At 30.9% G+C, this 20,058-nt stretch overlaps 1 protein-coding gene across 3 annotated transcripts; it reads right to left on the minus strand.

Moving 5' to 3' along the window:
* Positions 1-3,733: 3,733 nt before the first annotated feature.
* Positions 3,734-16,751, minus strand: LOC132741775 (uncharacterized). Of its 3 annotated transcripts, none has more exons than XM_060730030.1 (8): positions 16,547-16,751; positions 15,774-16,112; positions 7,744-8,052; positions 6,145-6,433; positions 5,453-5,767; positions 4,964-5,086; positions 4,608-4,650; positions 3,734-4,425 (listed from the first exon to the last, which is right to left on the minus strand). In XM_060730030.1, exons 4-8 carry the CDS (start codon positions 6,359-6,361, stop codon positions 4,266-4,268), a joined length of 858 nt encoding a protein of 285 aa, XP_060586013.1. In that variant the 5' UTR covers positions 6,362-6,433; positions 7,744-8,052; positions 15,774-16,112; positions 16,547-16,751; the 3' UTR covers positions 3,734-4,265. The 3 variants fall into 3 exon arrangements, 2 of the variants coding, with proteins under 2 accessions (XP_060586013.1, XP_060586014.1); XM_060730031.1 differs by having other exon boundaries at positions 4,608-4,638; positions 16,547-16,750; XR_009627330.1 differs by lacking the exon at positions 4,608-4,650 and having other exon boundaries at positions 3,735-4,425; positions 16,547-16,749.
* Between the last annotated feature and the right edge of the window lie 3,307 nt (positions 16,752-20,058).

Consider the following 20,058-nt stretch of genomic DNA (forward strand, 5'->3'; position numbering starts at 1 on the left):
CTCTGTGCTATTACCATGGATTAAGGGGATATATATATATATCACTCGTAGTTGAACTGAAAGCATAAAATCAGAAATAACCAGGTGTCCCTATTGTTATCAAGATGGCTTTTATTTCCTTTTCTAAGAAGTATTTTTTCCTTGTTATTTTTCTTTTGTTTCACCAACTAAACATGAGATATGATCAGGGAAAATGTTATTTAAAATGATCTGTATGACGATTATAGAAACTCAACTGCTTAAATGTTTTAATGTAACAATAACTTATCGAGTTCACATCTAAAATGTAGGATCGGGTGATCTTTTATGTCCTTTAAAAATATTTCTAAATGCACATTATGTGAATGTTACAGACAATAATTTTATGTTTAACAGTTTTCCCCAAACTCTTTTATAACATTTTTAGTCGAAATGTTAAAGTTAGTTCAGTACATAGTTAGATGCCTAACGCACAATAAAGCATGTTGGTATAATATGACTCGCGAAAATAAAAAAGTCGGGACTATCTCTTATATGGGTATACATTGTTCTCAGTGTATATTTTTCTATGCTTTAGATGTATAGATGAGACTACTTTACATTATAAAGAATATATGTAATTGTTTGCGGAAGGTTGCAATTTATTTCTATAGTCAATAAATTAAGACAATAGAAATAACTTTTTATAGTGGTATATTTTTACGGTAAATAAAACATAAGTTGAGTATGGTATATGACGACAGATGTTGGCAATGGCTCGTTGCAAAGGGCCCGAATTAATCTGCACAATTAGAATGAATATAAGATGAATGAATGTTACTAACTTAGAAATAATACACTGACTGCATATAAATGTGAATAAAAAAAGGAAATAAATGTGTACACAGGGGAATCACGTGACATTGCATACTAATACAAACGAGTAATGGCGACTTTTGAGCGTCGGTATATTCATCATTTTCATAAATTTAGGTGAGAAACGTTTCTTAAATCAGAACTAGACCTGACCTAGTAAATGCACGGTAAATGTCTTTAAATATTAATACCAAGTACATTGTTCTACATTTTATGGTTCTTGAGAACACTTTTTTAAATGTGTGAAAATTGCAAATGCAGCTTATCCACACGAGACGGTATAATACCAAAATGAAAAAAAAATTCCTTCATTAGAAATAAATACTTTCAAATCGGCTCGGCAGTAATTAGTGTAGCCGCTTTTTTCGTGAAGAGACCAGTGCTGATAGTGATAATTTTTATTGGCAGGTTTCAATAAGCCAGGTCAGGTGTTTCTAAAAAGCCTGATAACACTGTAGCAATTTGAGGATACATTCAAATTTATTACATAGCTAATACACGTAGAACTCACAGAGACAGATGATTACACAGTAACTTATTAATATCCTTTTGACTCTAAATGTAAATTATAAATTGCATAAATTGATGACTGTTTATACTTCTAGAAAAAGTAAGCAAAACATTATTTTGTTTCATATGACAGGAATAAATTACATTAACAGTCCTAAATATTGTCTTTGATGTTTTCACTCGAAAAACTGTTTTACATGTCAGATTAAGTAATTGGACCCCATCCCTGTTTGTACGTGATTGCTGGGGGGAAACAATGTTATATTTAATTAAAAAGGTCACACTTTCTCTATTTTTTCTGATATCGAGTTGTAAGAGCCAATTTACAGTTATATGGGTAAGATTCTGCAGTACAACACTAATTAAAACTAAGATGTACAAGTGTGAAGGCTACTTTTTCTTGAATTCATACAGTCAACTAAATACTAGATTTTCAGGAGACGACATGTTCTATCTCTTAATACTTGTTGTATAGACCTCCAACGATTACAGGTAACATATTTCCCAATTATCCCCCGATAATGTGTTTAATGAATGAAATTCCAGAACAATAAGGGTTCAAGTGTAAACGTACTGGTAGTAGTAAGATAGGGTAATAAAAGCACAGAAGGCACTGAATTTGTTTAGGTCAAGGAATGTCAGAAAGGTGAAGTTTGTAAATCAATTTGTTTTTGTATAGTAACACCAATGTGCTGTTTTCTGTGTTATAAATGTAGCAAATTGGCTATAAGGCTGATTTCAACACTGATATTCAGTTCAATGTTTATTTGGCTCATACAATTAAATAAAATAAATAAGAAAAACATGAGTTGTCGTAACTGGCATTTGAACTCCAGACTTCAATGTCAAAAGTTATTTATTACTCAAACCAAACGTATCTTCAGTAGATGTTCATCATGGTGTTAAAGTGTATGCAGTTAGAGTTGCAGACTGTTGTAATTGAGGTGATTATTTGAAAGTGGCTATAGTTACAATTTGATTGTGATCAAGATATCTCATTTGAGATATAACATTCTCGATAATATGCTAGTCAATAAAACAAAACATACAACAGGTGTCAAAAGTATGGAAATTAATTCCAACTTCACATGACATTTGGATCAAATTTATATGAACTGAAACTTTAGTAAAAAAAAAAGTGAACAAAATGGCACCCCACCAAACATGAACTGGGACAGTGTTTAATTGCCTTCAACATACAATAGTATATTTTACTGGCCATTTTATTTGAGATATAATATTCTTGATAGTAATTGCAGAAAAAGTGCATGATTCTTTAACCACCGGAAAAGAAAAACCCAACAAAGTTAACGTTTTTCTTAATTTTCATCCAACCTTAATTGAGCTGACGCTATACGATTATTCTTGATGTACAGGACAACCATTTTTAGTTTTTATTACTGCCTTTTTAAGGGTTGGTTAACTTAATTATGGTTATGTTATCAATTACATCAAACTATCCATTTCGTGTCGGTAACAGATATCTCTCGCTGATTGAACACTTTGTCCACATCGCCGCCAGACATGCAGAGTTTGTCATTTGGGTAAAGGGGCTTTATTTATTGTTTATTCACTGGAAAATGTTTTGTAATAAAATCTTTTCTTCGCAGTCATTTGTCTACATTAATTAATCACGTTTCCGCACAATTACCTTGACGTGATTATAATTATGTGAGAAAATTACTAAAAACGATATCCTATATACTCCTATGAGATTAAACAAAGAATTGAACGAGCTGCAATGTCGACAGTCATATTATAGCAAGGTCAGTCATAAACGTTAAGGTTAAAATGGAGAAACAAAGAATTTTAAAACATACTAAAATATTTAACTATAAGAACAATGAAAATGTTCAGCGAAAAGGCTAAAAGATTAATTGTGTTATGAAACAAATCTGTACAAAAATGTCAGAAAAAGGCTACTTATATGTTATTATATTGAAGGAATATTGATAAATATACATTTCTAGTTCGAGAGAAATTTTTAAATTTGCAATATTCGTATAGTAAATGTTTTTTGTCGGTAACATATCCAATACATTGGATTTCGAAATTCTAAAGACAGAATACGTGTACCACAAATTTTGAACTTCTCAACGTAGTTTCTCTGAAAATATAACGCTTATGATAAAGTCTTTTTTTAGAGAAGGTAACAAACTAAGCTTTCACAGAAAGAGATCATTGATATTTATTTCATTTACAGCCTTCTGATTTAAAAATAACAACGAAAAAGAAAAACAATTATAAAGATAATACTTGTATGTCTATACAAAATTTGAAAACTTTTTGTACAAACAAAAAAATATGAAATACTCATATATGTAAAGGTAAGATATTCGCATTCATTCATTCATCCGAATAAAAGTAATATTATTTATAGAAACTATAAATAAACTAATATCTTAATAACAACAGCTACAATAATCATAACGGAACATCAAAGAGATAATTCTAGCGAAATCGGACGTACAAATGAACATAAATCAAAGGTTATATACATGACTATCAAGGTCTTAAGAACTTTCTTACGTCACTTATTGCAAAAATACAAATACAATGTACATATAAATAAAAAGAACATATAGGATTTTCTACATCAATTTTAAATTATTATGTAGGCATAATGAAGGATTAATTGCTGCACTGTTTTACTATCTTTTGTGTACAGACTCAATTAAACCGAGTCTGCAAATTTCATGTAATTTTGCTGTTTAAATGCTTCCGAGGAATCACTTTTATTGAGATATTTAGGATACGAAACAAAAAAATTAGACAATTACAAGGTGATTTTAACTTGAATTATATATGTTATAATAAATAAAAGTTTTATTTCTTAAGATAAAGACACTGTAGTACACACCTAAAATATATAATATCATTTCAGTGTTTTACGTGCAAACACATACAGTATTTCATTCAGTTCATTTCTTCTTATATTCGCTTGCCTCGGCTGAACCATAGGCGACGCTGTGGGTACAAGTGTCTTGTTGTCGCTGGGTCATACGGGGGTTGCGTTCATTGTACGCCGCATTTCCTTGTTGATCTTGTTTGTCATATTTTTTGGCGACTGTAGCATTCTCTCTAAAAAAGAGAAAAATATTTATATACGTAATCTATCCATAAATTGTAAATGTTAAACGATCAATGCTAGGTTGATGTATTACTATATATATTTCGTGTCTTAAGCTGATAGTGTATTCCAAAATTTTACATAAACATTAAATCTACGTAAAGGTGACTGTCTTTGTATCGAAAGTACTTACTTTTGCCTTTTATTTTTGTGTGCCTGCGACCCTGAAAAATGAACTACAACATGATAAATTGAAGTTTTCATTCAATTTGATGAATGTCAACACACAGACAATGATGTCAACAAATCTATTATTTTACAATTTCATTAAATGTTTCTCAAATATAAAAATCTGAGTATGAACTTTAACATCGTTAATTTGTTATCACTTTTCTAACAGCAAAACTGATAATCACTGCAAACTTGTAAAATGTCAAGTTCGCCAAATAACGCTTGTTGTTAACACAACAGTTGCAGTAATTTGAAATAGAAATTAACACAGTTTTGGTTTTAATGCTTTGAACATTTAAGTTATTTTGTTCATATTACCTTTTCTGTTTATTTTCCTTCTATAAAGAATGGTGACCAGTACACCAACGAGTATTGCAATTACTATTCCAAGAGAAACTCCTGTTATGATTGTGCTTTTATAAGTATCCCAAAATCCTTCTCCTGGAAAATGAAAAAGAAAATTGTGTTATGTTATACAGGAACAGAACAAAGATAAATCATAATCTATAATCGGTACGCATTACCATATGATAATAAACCTAGAAAGGCCAATGTAAACCAATCTATTTTGCAAAGATGCGGATAGATTCATCATACTATGTTTCAAATTTTCTTATCCATTTATAAACTAGAACCTCATGCAATTATCTTACTTTATGCTGCAGGGAAACAAAACGTTCGATGACTTAAAATTTGATATCAAGATACACTTATAAGGGATTCGTACGTAAGCCAACCTCCGCAAAACATCATCATATCTCAAACCTTAGCGCACCAACAATAAACGTAATATAAATTGAACCCTACCTTCGTCCAATATCGTTTCAGCTAAGTTGAAGTGTTGAATGAAGGTTCCTATACTGTTATTCACAATGAGTCTATACCGTCCGAAATCAGTCTTTGTTATGTTAAGGATAGTCAAATTAGACTGTAACGCTGTTGATGTTATCAAAAAATCCCTATTAGTCAAAACTTGGGCCCAGTTTGCGTCATTTTCCTTCTGCCAAGAGAATCCTTTCAATCCTGGATATGGATAGGCTAAAGTAGTAAAACTCAACATGGCCTGCACGTGTAATATGCTTGAAATATTCTGATCTATCCGAAACAGTGGACGCGGTGCACCTGTAACACAGAACTTAAACTTTTTTGTTTTTGCTTTTGTGTATGTTTGGTTTTACATCACTATATGACTGAAATACTGTTGGGAAAAGGCGTAAAATCAATCAAACAAACAAACAAACATCACACTGTTATAGTCATATTACAATTTTTCAGCAAAAGTTTTGATCAGAAAATGAGCCTTATGCCTGTGAGCAACCACCAATGATCCGTAAGCTAGCTGAAAAGCTTCCTAACATTAAATTCACTCTGCATTCCAGCTGGGGATAATTCGCAAACCAAAAGCCGCATACTAATTTGAGACATAAAGGGTGGACTGTGCTAGCATTCTTGACAAAGTAGATGCTGTATTTTTCTAAGGCATATGATATTTTACTTACAATTAACAAGTAACTGTATGTTCGTTCTAGAATGACTGTGCAATCTTGTTGCTTCCTTCACACGTATAGTCGCCGCTATCAAGGCATGATACACTACTGAATGTGAACGAGACATAATTAAAATCTGATGATTCATTTTTAACTTCGTCTTTAAATAGAATTTGTGCAGACGAAGCTGGATTGCTGTCAACTTTACATAATAACTGCAAGCCTTCATCGTTTTCGTCCAGAATCACATTTGACGTCCCTTTATGTCCCTTCACATCAAATGAAGAAACTGATGTTGGATCTGAAAAATGTAGCATGAAAAAAGACAATATCGCTTGTTTCAATAATGTAATCTGCAAATCATGTGTTTAGTAAAAAAAATGTTTGTACCAAAGAAAAATATTTTATTGTTTAGGTTTACTACATATACATTGATATAAGCATGTAATTTAAAAGTTTGGATTCAATGATGGAGGATAGACATAGTGAAAGCTACCAACAGAGCTTGATTATTTGAATAAGTACTTAATATTATGATTATTGAAAAGAAAACGCGGATGCATCATTTCATATAGACCCTCAAATCATTTACTCATTTGAAATACTCAGAAACATGATTCAAATGACAATTATATAACATAGTCAGTACTTTCAATACCGGCATGCATACGGAGTAAACAACATATCTCTTGGTTTATAAAACAAAACAAGCCGAGTCTACAATTTTCATATTTGTTTTCAATGCTTCTCGGAAGGACCTCTTCTTTTCAAAAAGTGTGTATATATATTCAAAGCACCCTTTTTTCAAAATTGTATACATGAACATACATATTTTGTAATTAACTTTAATTTCATATGACAATTTTAAGTGTTTATGGAATATTCCAATTAGCTTGTCAATAATACAAATTATCTTCCACAAAAGACATGTCGATAAAACTAAGAATTTGGTTATAAAAGGTCAAATATTCTATCTACATAACGTTCTTAGATACAGATTTAATTGTCATGCTTAAATAGTTTGATCTTTTCTATGGTAATACATCAAAGAAATAAGATAAAATAGAAGCAAAAACTGTTTCACACAGTTTTACACAAGCTGACGGTATTTAATTATACGGTGGCGCCCAAATTAGAACTGACACTGAAAATTTGATTGATAGGTATAGTATACTTTATATTTTTATTGTTTTTTATTTGATGTCCTTTTAAATTTACACGTGTAGTCTATAGGATCTTTTACTTCTTTACATGAAAACGAGTTACTGAAATCATGGATGACTGATTCTCAAATTCTATTTAAAGTATTATCAGATATTTTGAAGAATTGATCATACAATGTAGTTGTTGTTTTAATTTAAAATGCATAAAGAGTAGCATAAGGCTTAAACAAAAGCTTTGATAGGATGATCTAAACAAGTAGGCCTAGGTCTTATCAGTAGAAATAAAATAAATACATTATATGACCAAAATGAATAGAAGATCTTAGAATTGCAGTATCAGATAAGCAATTTATGTCATCCCACCTCTTCAGCTCTTTCAAAATACAGAACAAAGACACCCAGCCATTGAAAAATTTCTATACTGCATTACATTGCTAATCATACTTACAATAAACATTCATCCTAAAAATGTCACTGCTGACCGATGTATATGCATTACTGACATCTTCTGTTGCTGTACACGTAAATTGTAGGTTAATATCTTTCCTGTCAATATTGGATATCGACAGTATATGTTTACTGCTAGAATAAGTATAACTTTGGTCATTTGCATCGCTGTTGTTTACTTTCCAGTTGAAGGTCATCCTGAGGTTAGGGTCATTAGGTATTGTTGTCGATGTACTATTGCATATTAATACTGCACTCTCGCCTTCTATTGGTATTTTAGCCAGTTTAACAACTGGTTTAGTAGGCACACCTGTTAATGCAGCATAAAACATAAATGTTAATAAAAAGCTGAAAAGTTAATTAACTTATTTTATTTATTTATTAAAAATGTTTTTAGATGTATATACTCCCTTATTGCAACGTCATGATACACATACAAGTGATTTTAATACATATGGTAGTAATATCTGATTAGTAGTAAGAGGATATTTTTTTCGTTTGAGTGAAATATATATATAATGTGCGATCAAGTAAAGCACTTCTCATGTGATAATCTCGAATGTTTTTAGGACGTCTATATGCTATATATATAGACGTCCTAAAACATTCGAGATTATCTTATGAGAAGTGCTTTACTTGATCGCACATTTTTAACTAGCCAATGTTTACGAAGTAGATGTTAACATTGTAACAATATAATTGTTCGTTCACAATTTAATATCAGCATAACAGGTCGTTCTTTTGATTTACACAATGATGTTAACTGTACTACGCGTTATGTAATTTACCTAATTACATGTAAAGGCTGTAAAAAGCAATACGTAGGTCAAAATAATCAAAATGTATCATGCAGAATGAATAAACATAGATTTGATATAAGAAATTGTGACGTAAATCCAGTTTCACATGTTGCGATCCATTTCGGATCAAACGATAATAAGTGTTCATTGTCAGATTTTTCAATTTTCAAATTATAGATAACAACATAGACCGGTATGTAAAAATCTTTTTGGATCCATAAATTAAATATTATGATTCCAAAAGGACTAAATAATAGTAAAAGTATTGTTTGATTTATAATGTGTTATATGTATATTAATATGTTTGCTATTATCTTATTTTATTAACACTGTCTAATAGACATATGTATCACTAATGATCCATTTTAATTCATGTACCAGCTTTATTTATTACAAAAATATTTGTTTCTGCATGCTATCATATTTTTGGCGCTAAACGCCTTAACGTTTTTCGCGCGTTTAACGCGTGTTCGTTATGACGTTGCTTCCGGTAATTTTATTATGTTTTGCACTGATGAAGGCTTATAGCCGAAACGTATTAAATAAAAATTAATTACTGAATGTTCGTGTTTGTGTGGATTGTCTGTTTATTTTGATGTCATGTTAAGAAATATATATTTGTTTAAGGTCTGCCTAAGTTTTTCATAATGACGGCATACAACGATATATATTTTTATGACAAAATAAACCTTAGGCAGTCCACGATTTCTATTCATGACTCAATACATCTTAGGCAGACCAAGATATATATGTATGACAGAATACTTCTTAGGCAGACCACATTATATATTATCTTAATTATACAAGTTTCTGATTGGATATACAAATTCTTAGTAATGACAATTCACATAAACGCTACTTAAAACAATTCTGAATTTCTAGTTTTCCCTGTTCGATGCCTCGTCGCACACCTTGCGATGAGGAATTGGATGGGGTTGCTCATTTGACACCGCCTTTCCATGTTGATCTTGTTTATCATATTTTATTGTTTGTACGCTTCAGTTCCTTATTCAGATCATAATATATATTTTTGAAAAGGCAATTCGACTAGCTAATAAAACATCGTGGTTCTTCTAAGGTCTATGCTTGAAATAATGTAGAGGGGCACCTGATATCTACCAGTAAAACTAGAAGTTCCTGCCTAGTCATGTAAATTTAGAATTACAGATTTAAATTGAAATACCTATATTAGCGTCATTGGCCTTTTAAGTGAAAGTACTTTTAAACAAATGTTTAACATTTAATCTCAACTGAGGGTTTTCTGGTCCTTCGAAATCATTGATGCCAGCACTATTAAGTGTTAAGAATTAAATACCGCTCAAGGTGGTGCTAGGGGGCGTGAGGGATGTTGCACTTATTCATTATCCCTAATGTAAAGACTCAATCAAACCTAGCATGCAACTCTTATGTAATTTTGTTGTGATTATTGCTTCCAGGTGTCAAGTGCCGTGTGGCAGCTGTAAAAGGTTGCCCATACTTCACTTAAGTGTTATATTTTTCTGGTTCTTCGGGATCATTGACTCCAGCACTTTTAGGTGTTGAGAATTGAGTACCGCTTAAGCCTGTGCTAGCGGGCGTGAGGGATGTTGCAGTTATTTATAATCCCTCATGTACAGACTCAATCAAAACGAGTCTGCAATTTTCATGTGACTTTGTTGTGATCAATGCTTCCGAGTGATCACTTTGTTTTCAGATGTTTATCCAATCTCATTCCCATTTCATTGTACATAGTAAAAGATTTTCAAGATATACCAGGAACATTCCGGCCAATAAGGTAATTTTCCGGCTGCAACAATCTGATATTAAACACACAATATAATTTGCAAATCAAGTAATATTCTCATAAACAATATTTTTTTCCGTATCAGGGGCGTACCTCGGTTTATTATGAGTGTACGCCGAGTGCCGTTTTTGTCCGCAAGATCGCCAGAGACCTATATATCAAATATAGCTATGTGCTTTAACTAAGGATTTAGGGGATATTTAAGCTAATTGTACTACTATTGACGTTATCTATAGTTAAGAAAGTAACATCAAGTACATACATGTATATTGAATGTAAAAGAAATAGCACAAAGTCTAACGTGTACACTGTTTTAAATAGTTCAAAAAGTTATTTGCTTTTAGAAAAACAAAACATAGCCAGGTATCTCTCTTGTAAAAAAGATGGGTTTTATATCCTTTTGTAATAAGTTTAGTTTTTCCTTGTTATTTTTCTTTTGTTTCACCATAAGTTAAATATGATATAATCAAGGAAAATATGCTGTAAAATGACCTGTATGACTTTAATACAAACACAACAGTGTAACGAAGTTATCGTATTCACAGCTAAAATGTAGTACTTATCGCACAATCTTCACCTTCCTTAAAATATTTTTAATGGGTTTTATGTCAATGTTGTAGACAATTAATATTGTCTTTAACATTTTTGTTCTCAACTCTAGTCTTTCAATTTCCATTCGAAATATTTAAGTTATATATATATGGATGTTGGGAATAGTTCACTTCAAATATCTGATTCACAGTGTCAAAACTATTCTACATAATTTGAAATGAATATAAGTTGAATGAATATTACTAACTTAAAAAATAATATACTGATTTATAGTTACAAGGTAAAATATAAAAAGACATTCCATACAGATAACTCACTCCCTTCCATTGTGCTGCAAACGCCAAGTTGCAAACAAGATCTTTATTTAGCATTTAGATCTAGATATAAAAAATGAAATAAATGTTTACTTTTCACTGATTTGATTCTTCTGAAAAATGATTGTAATATATTGGACAATTTTCTTATCCTTATTTGGATTTCGACGAGTTTTATTTGCATTATAACGCTTAACTCGAGCTGAAAAAAGAGAAAATTCCAGAGAAGTTGTTTATATCATATTTTACTCCATTCCTTCATAATTGAAGTTTTGATTGTGCATAAAAAGGTAACGCATATTCGAATAAGGTAACATCATAAGCATACCTGTAGAATTAGCAGATACGAATATGTAGATCGATCTACTTTCAAACAAACAAAAAATCAAACATGGAATTAAAGGGAAATATGTGCCTGACATACTTTGATAAGGTAACTTTTTATATGAGTTATAATGTTTTTTTTAAAAGTACATAATGACCTGTTAGAAGGGACAATACTTAAGTACTCTACATTCTATTAATTTAAACTTCATATGGAAATTTTTCATATGAAATAACCCATCTGACGGTTTTTTCGGTCACTATAGTTAACTAGGAACAATTTCAGGTTAGAATTATGGTACACTGAAGTAAATACAGTGTTGTGAGATAATATATATGTAACAGGCACACAAAATACAGAGCAATGGTCAATGCCATTTTCTTTAAACAAACAACCCAGTTAGACTGATTTATACTGATTCTCTATTACACCATAAACATTTATTCCACTTTATTTGTCTATAGTTAGAAACAAAAGTAACGATAAAAAGTACACTGATGTAGACTACATCATTAAAATAAAAATAACTGGAGTATTTATAGTAAGAGTGGAAGATGACCATAAACTATTTGTAGCAACGTTTGTGGTTAAATCTATTGTTATTTAAATTAAAGACCAGATGATTCAATTATTAAAACGGGTTTGAATACGACAATAAAACCTTTGATTGTGCTTTCTTATGAAACAAAACAGTCAATTCTTACTTTTTTTAAAACAAAGTACAACCATTTTAGAAATTACATTAATAATTGTGAAACTCTGTAAGCTGGGCTTGCCTGTAACCAAGCATGTATCTGTTATGGTTTTAATGTAATTTGTTAGTAAATACATGTACTCAGTGTCTTAGAGATAAGCTTGCTTGTAATTTTTCAAATGGTATCACAGATAGACCAGTGTTAAAGTAAATAAAAGTAGAAGAAAAGAGTTGTTGAACTTTGCCTCCTGTGCTTCTTTTTAGAATCAATATACATTTTAAATTTAAAGCAATAACCTATCCTGTTTCTAATAACAATCAAAGTATTAGTGGTGTTACAAGTCAAAACAACTCTGATTCCGTCGTGATTGTTTTCAGTTTTATATTAATTTTGCAGGAATCAAAACCCCAAAATAAAAAAAAATTCTTGAAATATAATGTATACAATGCATTCATAATGTTCATTAAAAAGTGGAGACATCGTTTTAAAAAAAAATAGTCTTAGAGTTTACGAAAAGTAGAATAATCTCAATGCCAGTAATAATTTGCATATTACTGTATATGTAATAAATGATTTTTTTCGCAATGTTTATCAACGTATTTCTACTGTGTGACTAACGCAGTATGTTTTTTTTTTTCATATTGTTACCTGGACATTTTACGTGGGTTATTTGTGTGGTTTGTAATATATAAATTACTTTCTATGATCTCTCGGTAATATCTTACTTTAAAAAATTTCATAAAATTCAGAATGAATCTTGAAGCATGCAGCTTTTATATATTTTGATCTAAACATTTGTCAATATCAATTATTGATAAGTAACCATAAAATGTCAACTTTTTTGAAATAATAAAAAATTAAAGTATTTTGAAATCTTTTGAAACTTAGAATATGAAGGAAGCGCTGTAAGTTTGAGCGGTGTTAAATCAACGCATTTCCGTTTTCAAAACGAAATCACTTCATAGTAATTTAAATTTAATTGGAAAAAATCTAAATTAATGAAACCAAAAGAGAACAAAAAAGTGATCAATTTCTATCTCGCATCAATCAGATGATTAACATGCAGCGTACTGATAATATGAATTAGATTACATATCAAATTGGTCAGTAAATGTTCTAAGCTAACATATTTTTGCTTCACAGAATGAGCTTTCAAAATTGTGGTTTGTCTGATATCCCTCTGCTGTATTGTTTGTGTTTTTATATACAGCTATGAAGTTTATATATAATGTCCCAAGCGGTCATTGATTTACCTTATAAACTATATAGTATAAACTTAAAAAAAACAAATAGCTAGAGCTAAGAAATTAAGCGTAAAACATGCTGTAGAAAGTGTCTACCAAGTTAAATCAAATAAAAGCCCTGGGGTCAAAATTGGTACGCCCCAGGGAATCATTGCTTTTCCGAATATGTATATAGTTAAACAATTTTTTTAAAAAAAAGCCCAAAGAGCTAGAGCTTATATATTTCTTGTGTGTGTCTACCATGTTTGTTCAAATAAAAGCCATGGGGTCAAAGGGTGCACCGTCCCGGGTATCATTGACTTTCCTTATTTGTAAAAAGGAAAAATCTTAATAAATCTTCTTCTTAATAGCCAAAAAGCTAGAGCTTAGATATTGATCATGAAACATCTTCTGGTAAGTGTCTACCAAGTTTGTTCAAATAAAAGCCCTGGGATCAAGAGTAAGTCAACTTTTAAATCTGTCTTTTGACGTCATAACTGTGATATGCAGGCTTCATGACCCCAGATCCTCTTTCAAAATTCCATTTGATTTAGTTCCGCCCATTGTTTTCTCGTTTAGGGCACAATCGTTCTTTTACTCAGGGACCATACGCGCTTTTCATGGAATGGCACTACTGTGTCACATTGAAGGTTCTTTGATAACTGCCGTTAGAACACATCTGCGGATGTTTCTAAATTCAAAATTTCACCATTTTCGTGTTAAATGTTGAATTCTGCTTAAGCCGGTGCTAGGGGGCGTGGACGGTAACTTGCACTTTCCATTACCGTCCATGAACAGGCTAAATCAAACCGAGCCTGCAACATTTTCAATTTTGTCGTGTTAAGCTTTCTTTAGGGATTCTTTATTTCTCTATTTTATAAATTGTGTAAACAGGGCTAAAGGGTCATAATTGCCTTCCTGTTTAGTATACAAAGTCATGTAGTTGTATAAATCACATTTTAGCGTTTATTATAAATAAAAATAAATGAGAAAATTTATCTAAAAAGTATTAGTGCTTGACAAAATGTTTTGAATGCTTTATTTGACGTTTAAGACAACTTTGAAGAAAATTCTCAACGGGTATGGAATTTAGATAGGAAATACAAATACACTCAATTCCAGAGCCAACACATCACCTGCTTCATGCTATATATTTAGAGACATCATAGACAAATTGCGTTTAAATTTGAAATAAGAATAAATCAATAGATAATGCGTAAGGGATAGAAAATTTCTTAACAGTCACTCAAAATGTCTAGACACAATATCAATGCCTCCTTACTTTAATGTAAATAATACTTAAAATATTACTCACATGAGGAATACAGCTTTTAACCCATTTTTTCTGGGAATTCAGGCATACCTTCTTATACCTGCCCCCTTCCCTCTTACCCCGTTGTACACACCCCGTCCGACATCTGCACTTATATTATCGTTCAAGTTTTGGCGTATATAGCCTAAGATTTGTTATGGAATTTTTAGAAATTGCATGTAGTAAAGAAGATGTTGTTTTTTCCGAGAAAAGGTCTACAGGAAGCAACGATTCTTTTGCGTGTTTATTTTATTTCATTTTATATTTTTCAAGCAAAATACAGAGTATTTATGATGATTTGATTGGTGTGCGGCAATGAAATTGACTGTTTTTGCACGCTCTGTCTGGTGCTACATTGTGACATCGCGTAAACACTCTTAAAACGTGTTTACAGCGTTTATGACTGAACTAACGATATTGGTGTTCGGATTTATTTTATTAGACAGACCATTTTATGTCATTCTAGAAAAAAAATTGTTTTTTATTTATTAGATTTTTCAAACAAAATGGCGAAAGAAGTTCCTTAAAATAAACATGAGTTTTGACTCCGCCCACTTTTAAATTCTTATTTCATATTTATTTTTAACAAATATGAGATAAATTTGGCTGATATAGCACCATATTTCATAGGCTAACTTAAATAATGTTAATATTATTATCATATTCAAAATCCACATACTTATTTATATGCATTGCATGATTAGTGACCGTATCTGCAAAATTAATTACCATTTTTTTTACTGCATGACTAACGATGTAAGGGCTATTGTTCCGTACTGTGACCTCTTTTTTTCTTTGGTAATTCCTGTGGATTGTTGTTATTTTCTTTCGTCACTTCACAATCTTTTATTTTTAAATGCATTTTTTCAATTTTTTCATGGAAATTAGCATAATTTTGGAGACATGCTGCTTTAAAATCAGTTGACAAAGTAACACTTAGCAATAAGACAAAAAAAGCACACACAAAAGACTTTACGTGTGGTTCAAATATTGTGAATACCATTGTACAATTTCTATTTTATCTTACCTAAGATGTAGACCTTTGTACATCCTTTTACTTCCTGTCTTGTCTGGGTAACTGAATGTTTATATGTTCCCCTATCCGATGTTTTTATGTTGTCAATTCTGATAGAGAGGTCTCCAGTAGCAACATTACCGGTAAATGTACACGTGGTACAGTTATATAATAATGTATTTTCACCATTTCTATATAAAACGGTCAATATTTGAGTATCATTATCCGACAGTATCTGGTTCATTACACGCATAGAAGGATCTTCAGAGTTTACAGTTATTGCTTGAAACTGAATGGTCACACTGTCCCCAGATCTTTTGTATGTAGACGTTGTTGAAGTACAGCCAAACACTAATAAAAATAAATCATCAACCGCAATTTATTATCCGGATAATGTTGATAACATTTGAAATGTAAACTCGAAATTACTTATTACATGTATTAGCCCGTACTCTGTTATAAGACATTGACCGTTTACGATTTGAGTTGGTAGAATTCATGCTATTCATGGAATTACGTCATTGAGCATATGTAATTTTTGAAAAAAGGTATTGCAATATCATCTGCAATTATTTTAGACGGAAATTATCTTAACGAAATTGTATTTATGCACTATGGAATACACTGACCGTATGTTCCTTAATATGACTGGTATGTATATAGCAAATCTATCTGTGACTTTACGTGTAGTAGTTATACAACGAGGATTAACGAGTAACTTTGTGGAAAGGTTTTCTCTTAAAAAAATATTTTTTAATAAGAACGTAAATGTTAATTCTATTTACCTTTGTTACTACAGATAATTATCCAAAAAAAGAAATTTAAACTTATATGCAATACAAAAAACATTTTATCTCTGATATATTAACAAACGTAGCCTATATTTGATAACTTTACTCCAGCGTTAAAGGATGTAAGTATAGAATGTTTGCTTTTAAAATCCACTTTTAAAGCGTTTGTAGATGAACATCGTATAACGTCACGCGTTATGATACTTCAGATAGTAAAATCTTTTAACTCATTGTAGTTTTCAATTTTGTTTTAGCTATTATTTGAATTAACACCTACTCATAATTGTTTAATGCTTCAACATATTAGTAAAAAGTACAAAGAAATGTAAAACAGTCATAACATGTCATTAATGTTGATACATATTTGATGTAGGTCTAGCCTTGTAAAAATATGGTTATTGAAAAAACAATTACGATTATAATAAAGAAATTGATTTTATTTAATTTCTTTGTTCCGAATGAATGAATGAATTAATTAATTAATTAATGAACGAACGAACGAACGTGGGAACGAACGGACGAACAAATTTAAATCGACAAGTCAATTCTGATGATTTCCAATACATCAATGTAAGATATAAAGAAAGTTTAACATGCTTATTTTAAATTATAATCATTTTAATTTGTTATGCTATCCAATTTCATACATTTTAAAGTATAAATTATAATACATAAAACTTGATAAGAATTTTGAAATTTTTAGATATAAATAAAGAAAATAAAAATCAGACAAAATAAGAAATCAATATGAAAAAAGACAAAAATTGAAAGAAAAATGCATCTTCTTGGGGCAGAACCCATGCCCTATCGAAACTCTGTCTCCTCACTGCAAATGAATATTGTTCAGAAAAGAGATGCTGCATTAGTCCTCTAATACCATAAGAGATATTTTATCGTAGCATTTTCTAAGATAAGTGATCAGATGCAATGAGTATAAATCAAAGGCTTTGACAGCAAGCATAATATTCACAGCTTTATCTTTTAAATGCTACTTTATATATAATGCAAATAATATTATGATATGATATGCAAATTGTCATAAAGTTAAACAGGATTGTTAAATATGTTTTTTTTCACGTAACACCGACACAGTTTTGGTCATATGGCGACGTTCCAGCTTTACTTGTGGAGGTAGACCTCAGACACCCTTCCGTGCATTATTTTAGGCACAAACGGGCACCACCGACACCTGAAAGAATCCAAAGTACCTGTCGAGATTCGAACACACAACGGTGATGGACAAGTGGTTTGAAGTCAACGACCTTTACCACTCGGGCACGGACGGCCCTCAATATTTATTTGAATAGTTATATTAGCTTCTATACAGGAAACTACTGATAATGTTCTAGGTGTATATGTATAAAGACGCGATGAGCTTTAATATTGGATAAGATATCATTTCATATATACAGAGGAAACTGACAATGAATATCATTATACAGATCGCACTTGCGTAGGAGAAAATGTGGAGGCGTAAGGCTGCCCATGTTGTTATTGTTTTTGCTGTATAATTTTGCAACAACATAATTAAATTTGCTGTACAAGATAGTTATTATACAAGTGTGAATTTCCTAATGAACTTACGCATAATTAATTTCCTGTAATGGCAGCTTGTGAATAATAATAATAAAATAATAAGAAAGTCGAGAGTTTTAAAAATATCGTTGTGTAAGGAAAAGATAGCGACAATTTCGTTATCAGAACAACATGTGTTGGTCTATTGAAACAATGATTGCAAAACATATCGCTTCACTTTGTGGTAATTTGATCATGCATAACCTTTCATATATTAAGCGAATTTATGTTTTTGTAAGCTTTTATATCAAGACAAAATAATTAATAACAACAACCGATGTATAGCTGTGTGGGGTAACAGTTAAAAAATATGCACGTATTTTACCGTATAGTTCATTTATATCATCTATTTCTTAACACTTCTAGGTGCTAGTGGAGCTAAGCTGAGGTGATGATACAATTCTAATGTCTTTTAAATGAAACATTTTCAGCAATTGCCCTTTTCAAAGGTTATAGCGTTAATGCGATTGTGCTTTGAGTTCATCAAATTTATTTTTATCATCTTTGACATGTTCAGAAAGATCCATATACTGTTTACTTTCCTCAGTTGCAAGAGCATTTGCTTTGAGTTCATCATATGATTTTTTATCATCTCTGGCATGTTCAGAATGATCCACATACTGTTTATTTTCTACAGTTGGAGCATTTGCTTTGAGTTCATCATATGTATTTTTATCATCTCTGGCATGTTCAAAAAGATCCATATGCTGTTTATTTTCCTCCGTTAGAGCATTTGCGATACTTGCGGCGTTTCTGTTGCTGTATTGTGGATTCGATGTAACATTTGTTTGTTTTCTGTAGGAATAGCATTAAATGGAACTTTTAAATACTCCCTTGAAAATAATATGATATTTATAAGACAATCATATAGATCTGGCAGAAATAATTGTCGAAACCTTAACGGTTCAATAAAGATCCAATACCAAGATCCAAGGAGACTATAGGCTTGATTTGCGAAACCATTCAATGAGAAAAAAATATTGATAGTCACATGGGTTGCGTTTTTTTTTTTTCAAATTTAAAGGATATTCCATTCCTCAATAATGTTTCGGTGCCTATTCCCTTTCAAGTGCTTGAGGGTTTATGATGACATGTAAACAATGAAAGTTGGACACAAAACAGATAGGTCTCTGCAAGAAATGACAATTGTAACTAGCTGTTTCTCAGATATTATGTGGAGTAAATGAATAAGGTTTCTTTTGAACTTAGGCATCTTATACACGTATTATTGTCTAACTACATATGTACTCTCATCTCTTAACTTTAATAGTTTATTACTCCTATCTATGATTGAACATCCCCATCAATACTTGAAATTCGCTCATATGTTGATACAAAACATGTTGTTTAATATATACTAACAAATGAAATATTGAGTAATAGTGATAAAATAGAATGCGTATTTTCATTTTCCGTATTTTTACAGTAAAAATTATTATTCACTGCAGTGAAACATATTTTCCTTATTTTTAAAGGAGTCTTGCCATATTACTGACTTCTAAACAAATCAAATTGTAATGTCCAAAAAACAAGAGAAAAATGTAAAGTCGAGTTTGTTTTATAAGTACAAGCTTTACTTTCATCATTTGGTATGAAAATTATCACTCGTTGTTACCGCCACTCAATACATATTTATTTTTCATACGACTCAATGAAAATAAATCCTGTTTTTATAGAAAAAGACTTAGATACCGATATGTATCTTTTTAATCTTACTGGACAACCATTGAACATGGCGTATTGATAGTTATGTGTAATTTTTCATACAAATACCGTCAAATGATCGAGGCAGTGATGTTTAAAATAACTTACTCTTATGTCCTGTTTTTATCGTCTAACTGTGAATCTGTAGACACAGGAGAAAATAATCAATTAATCAAAAATAGCAAAACAGAAGTTGTATGGTTTTATTTGAAAGTATAAAGTTGAGC

Source organism: Ruditapes philippinarum, unplaced genomic scaffold, assembly GCF_026571515.1.
Source record: "Ruditapes philippinarum isolate M1 unplaced genomic scaffold, ASM2657151v2 ctg267_1_1_1_1, whole genome shotgun sequence".
Classification (NCBI taxonomy): Eukaryota; Metazoa; Mollusca; class Bivalvia; order Venerida; family Veneridae; genus Ruditapes; species Ruditapes philippinarum.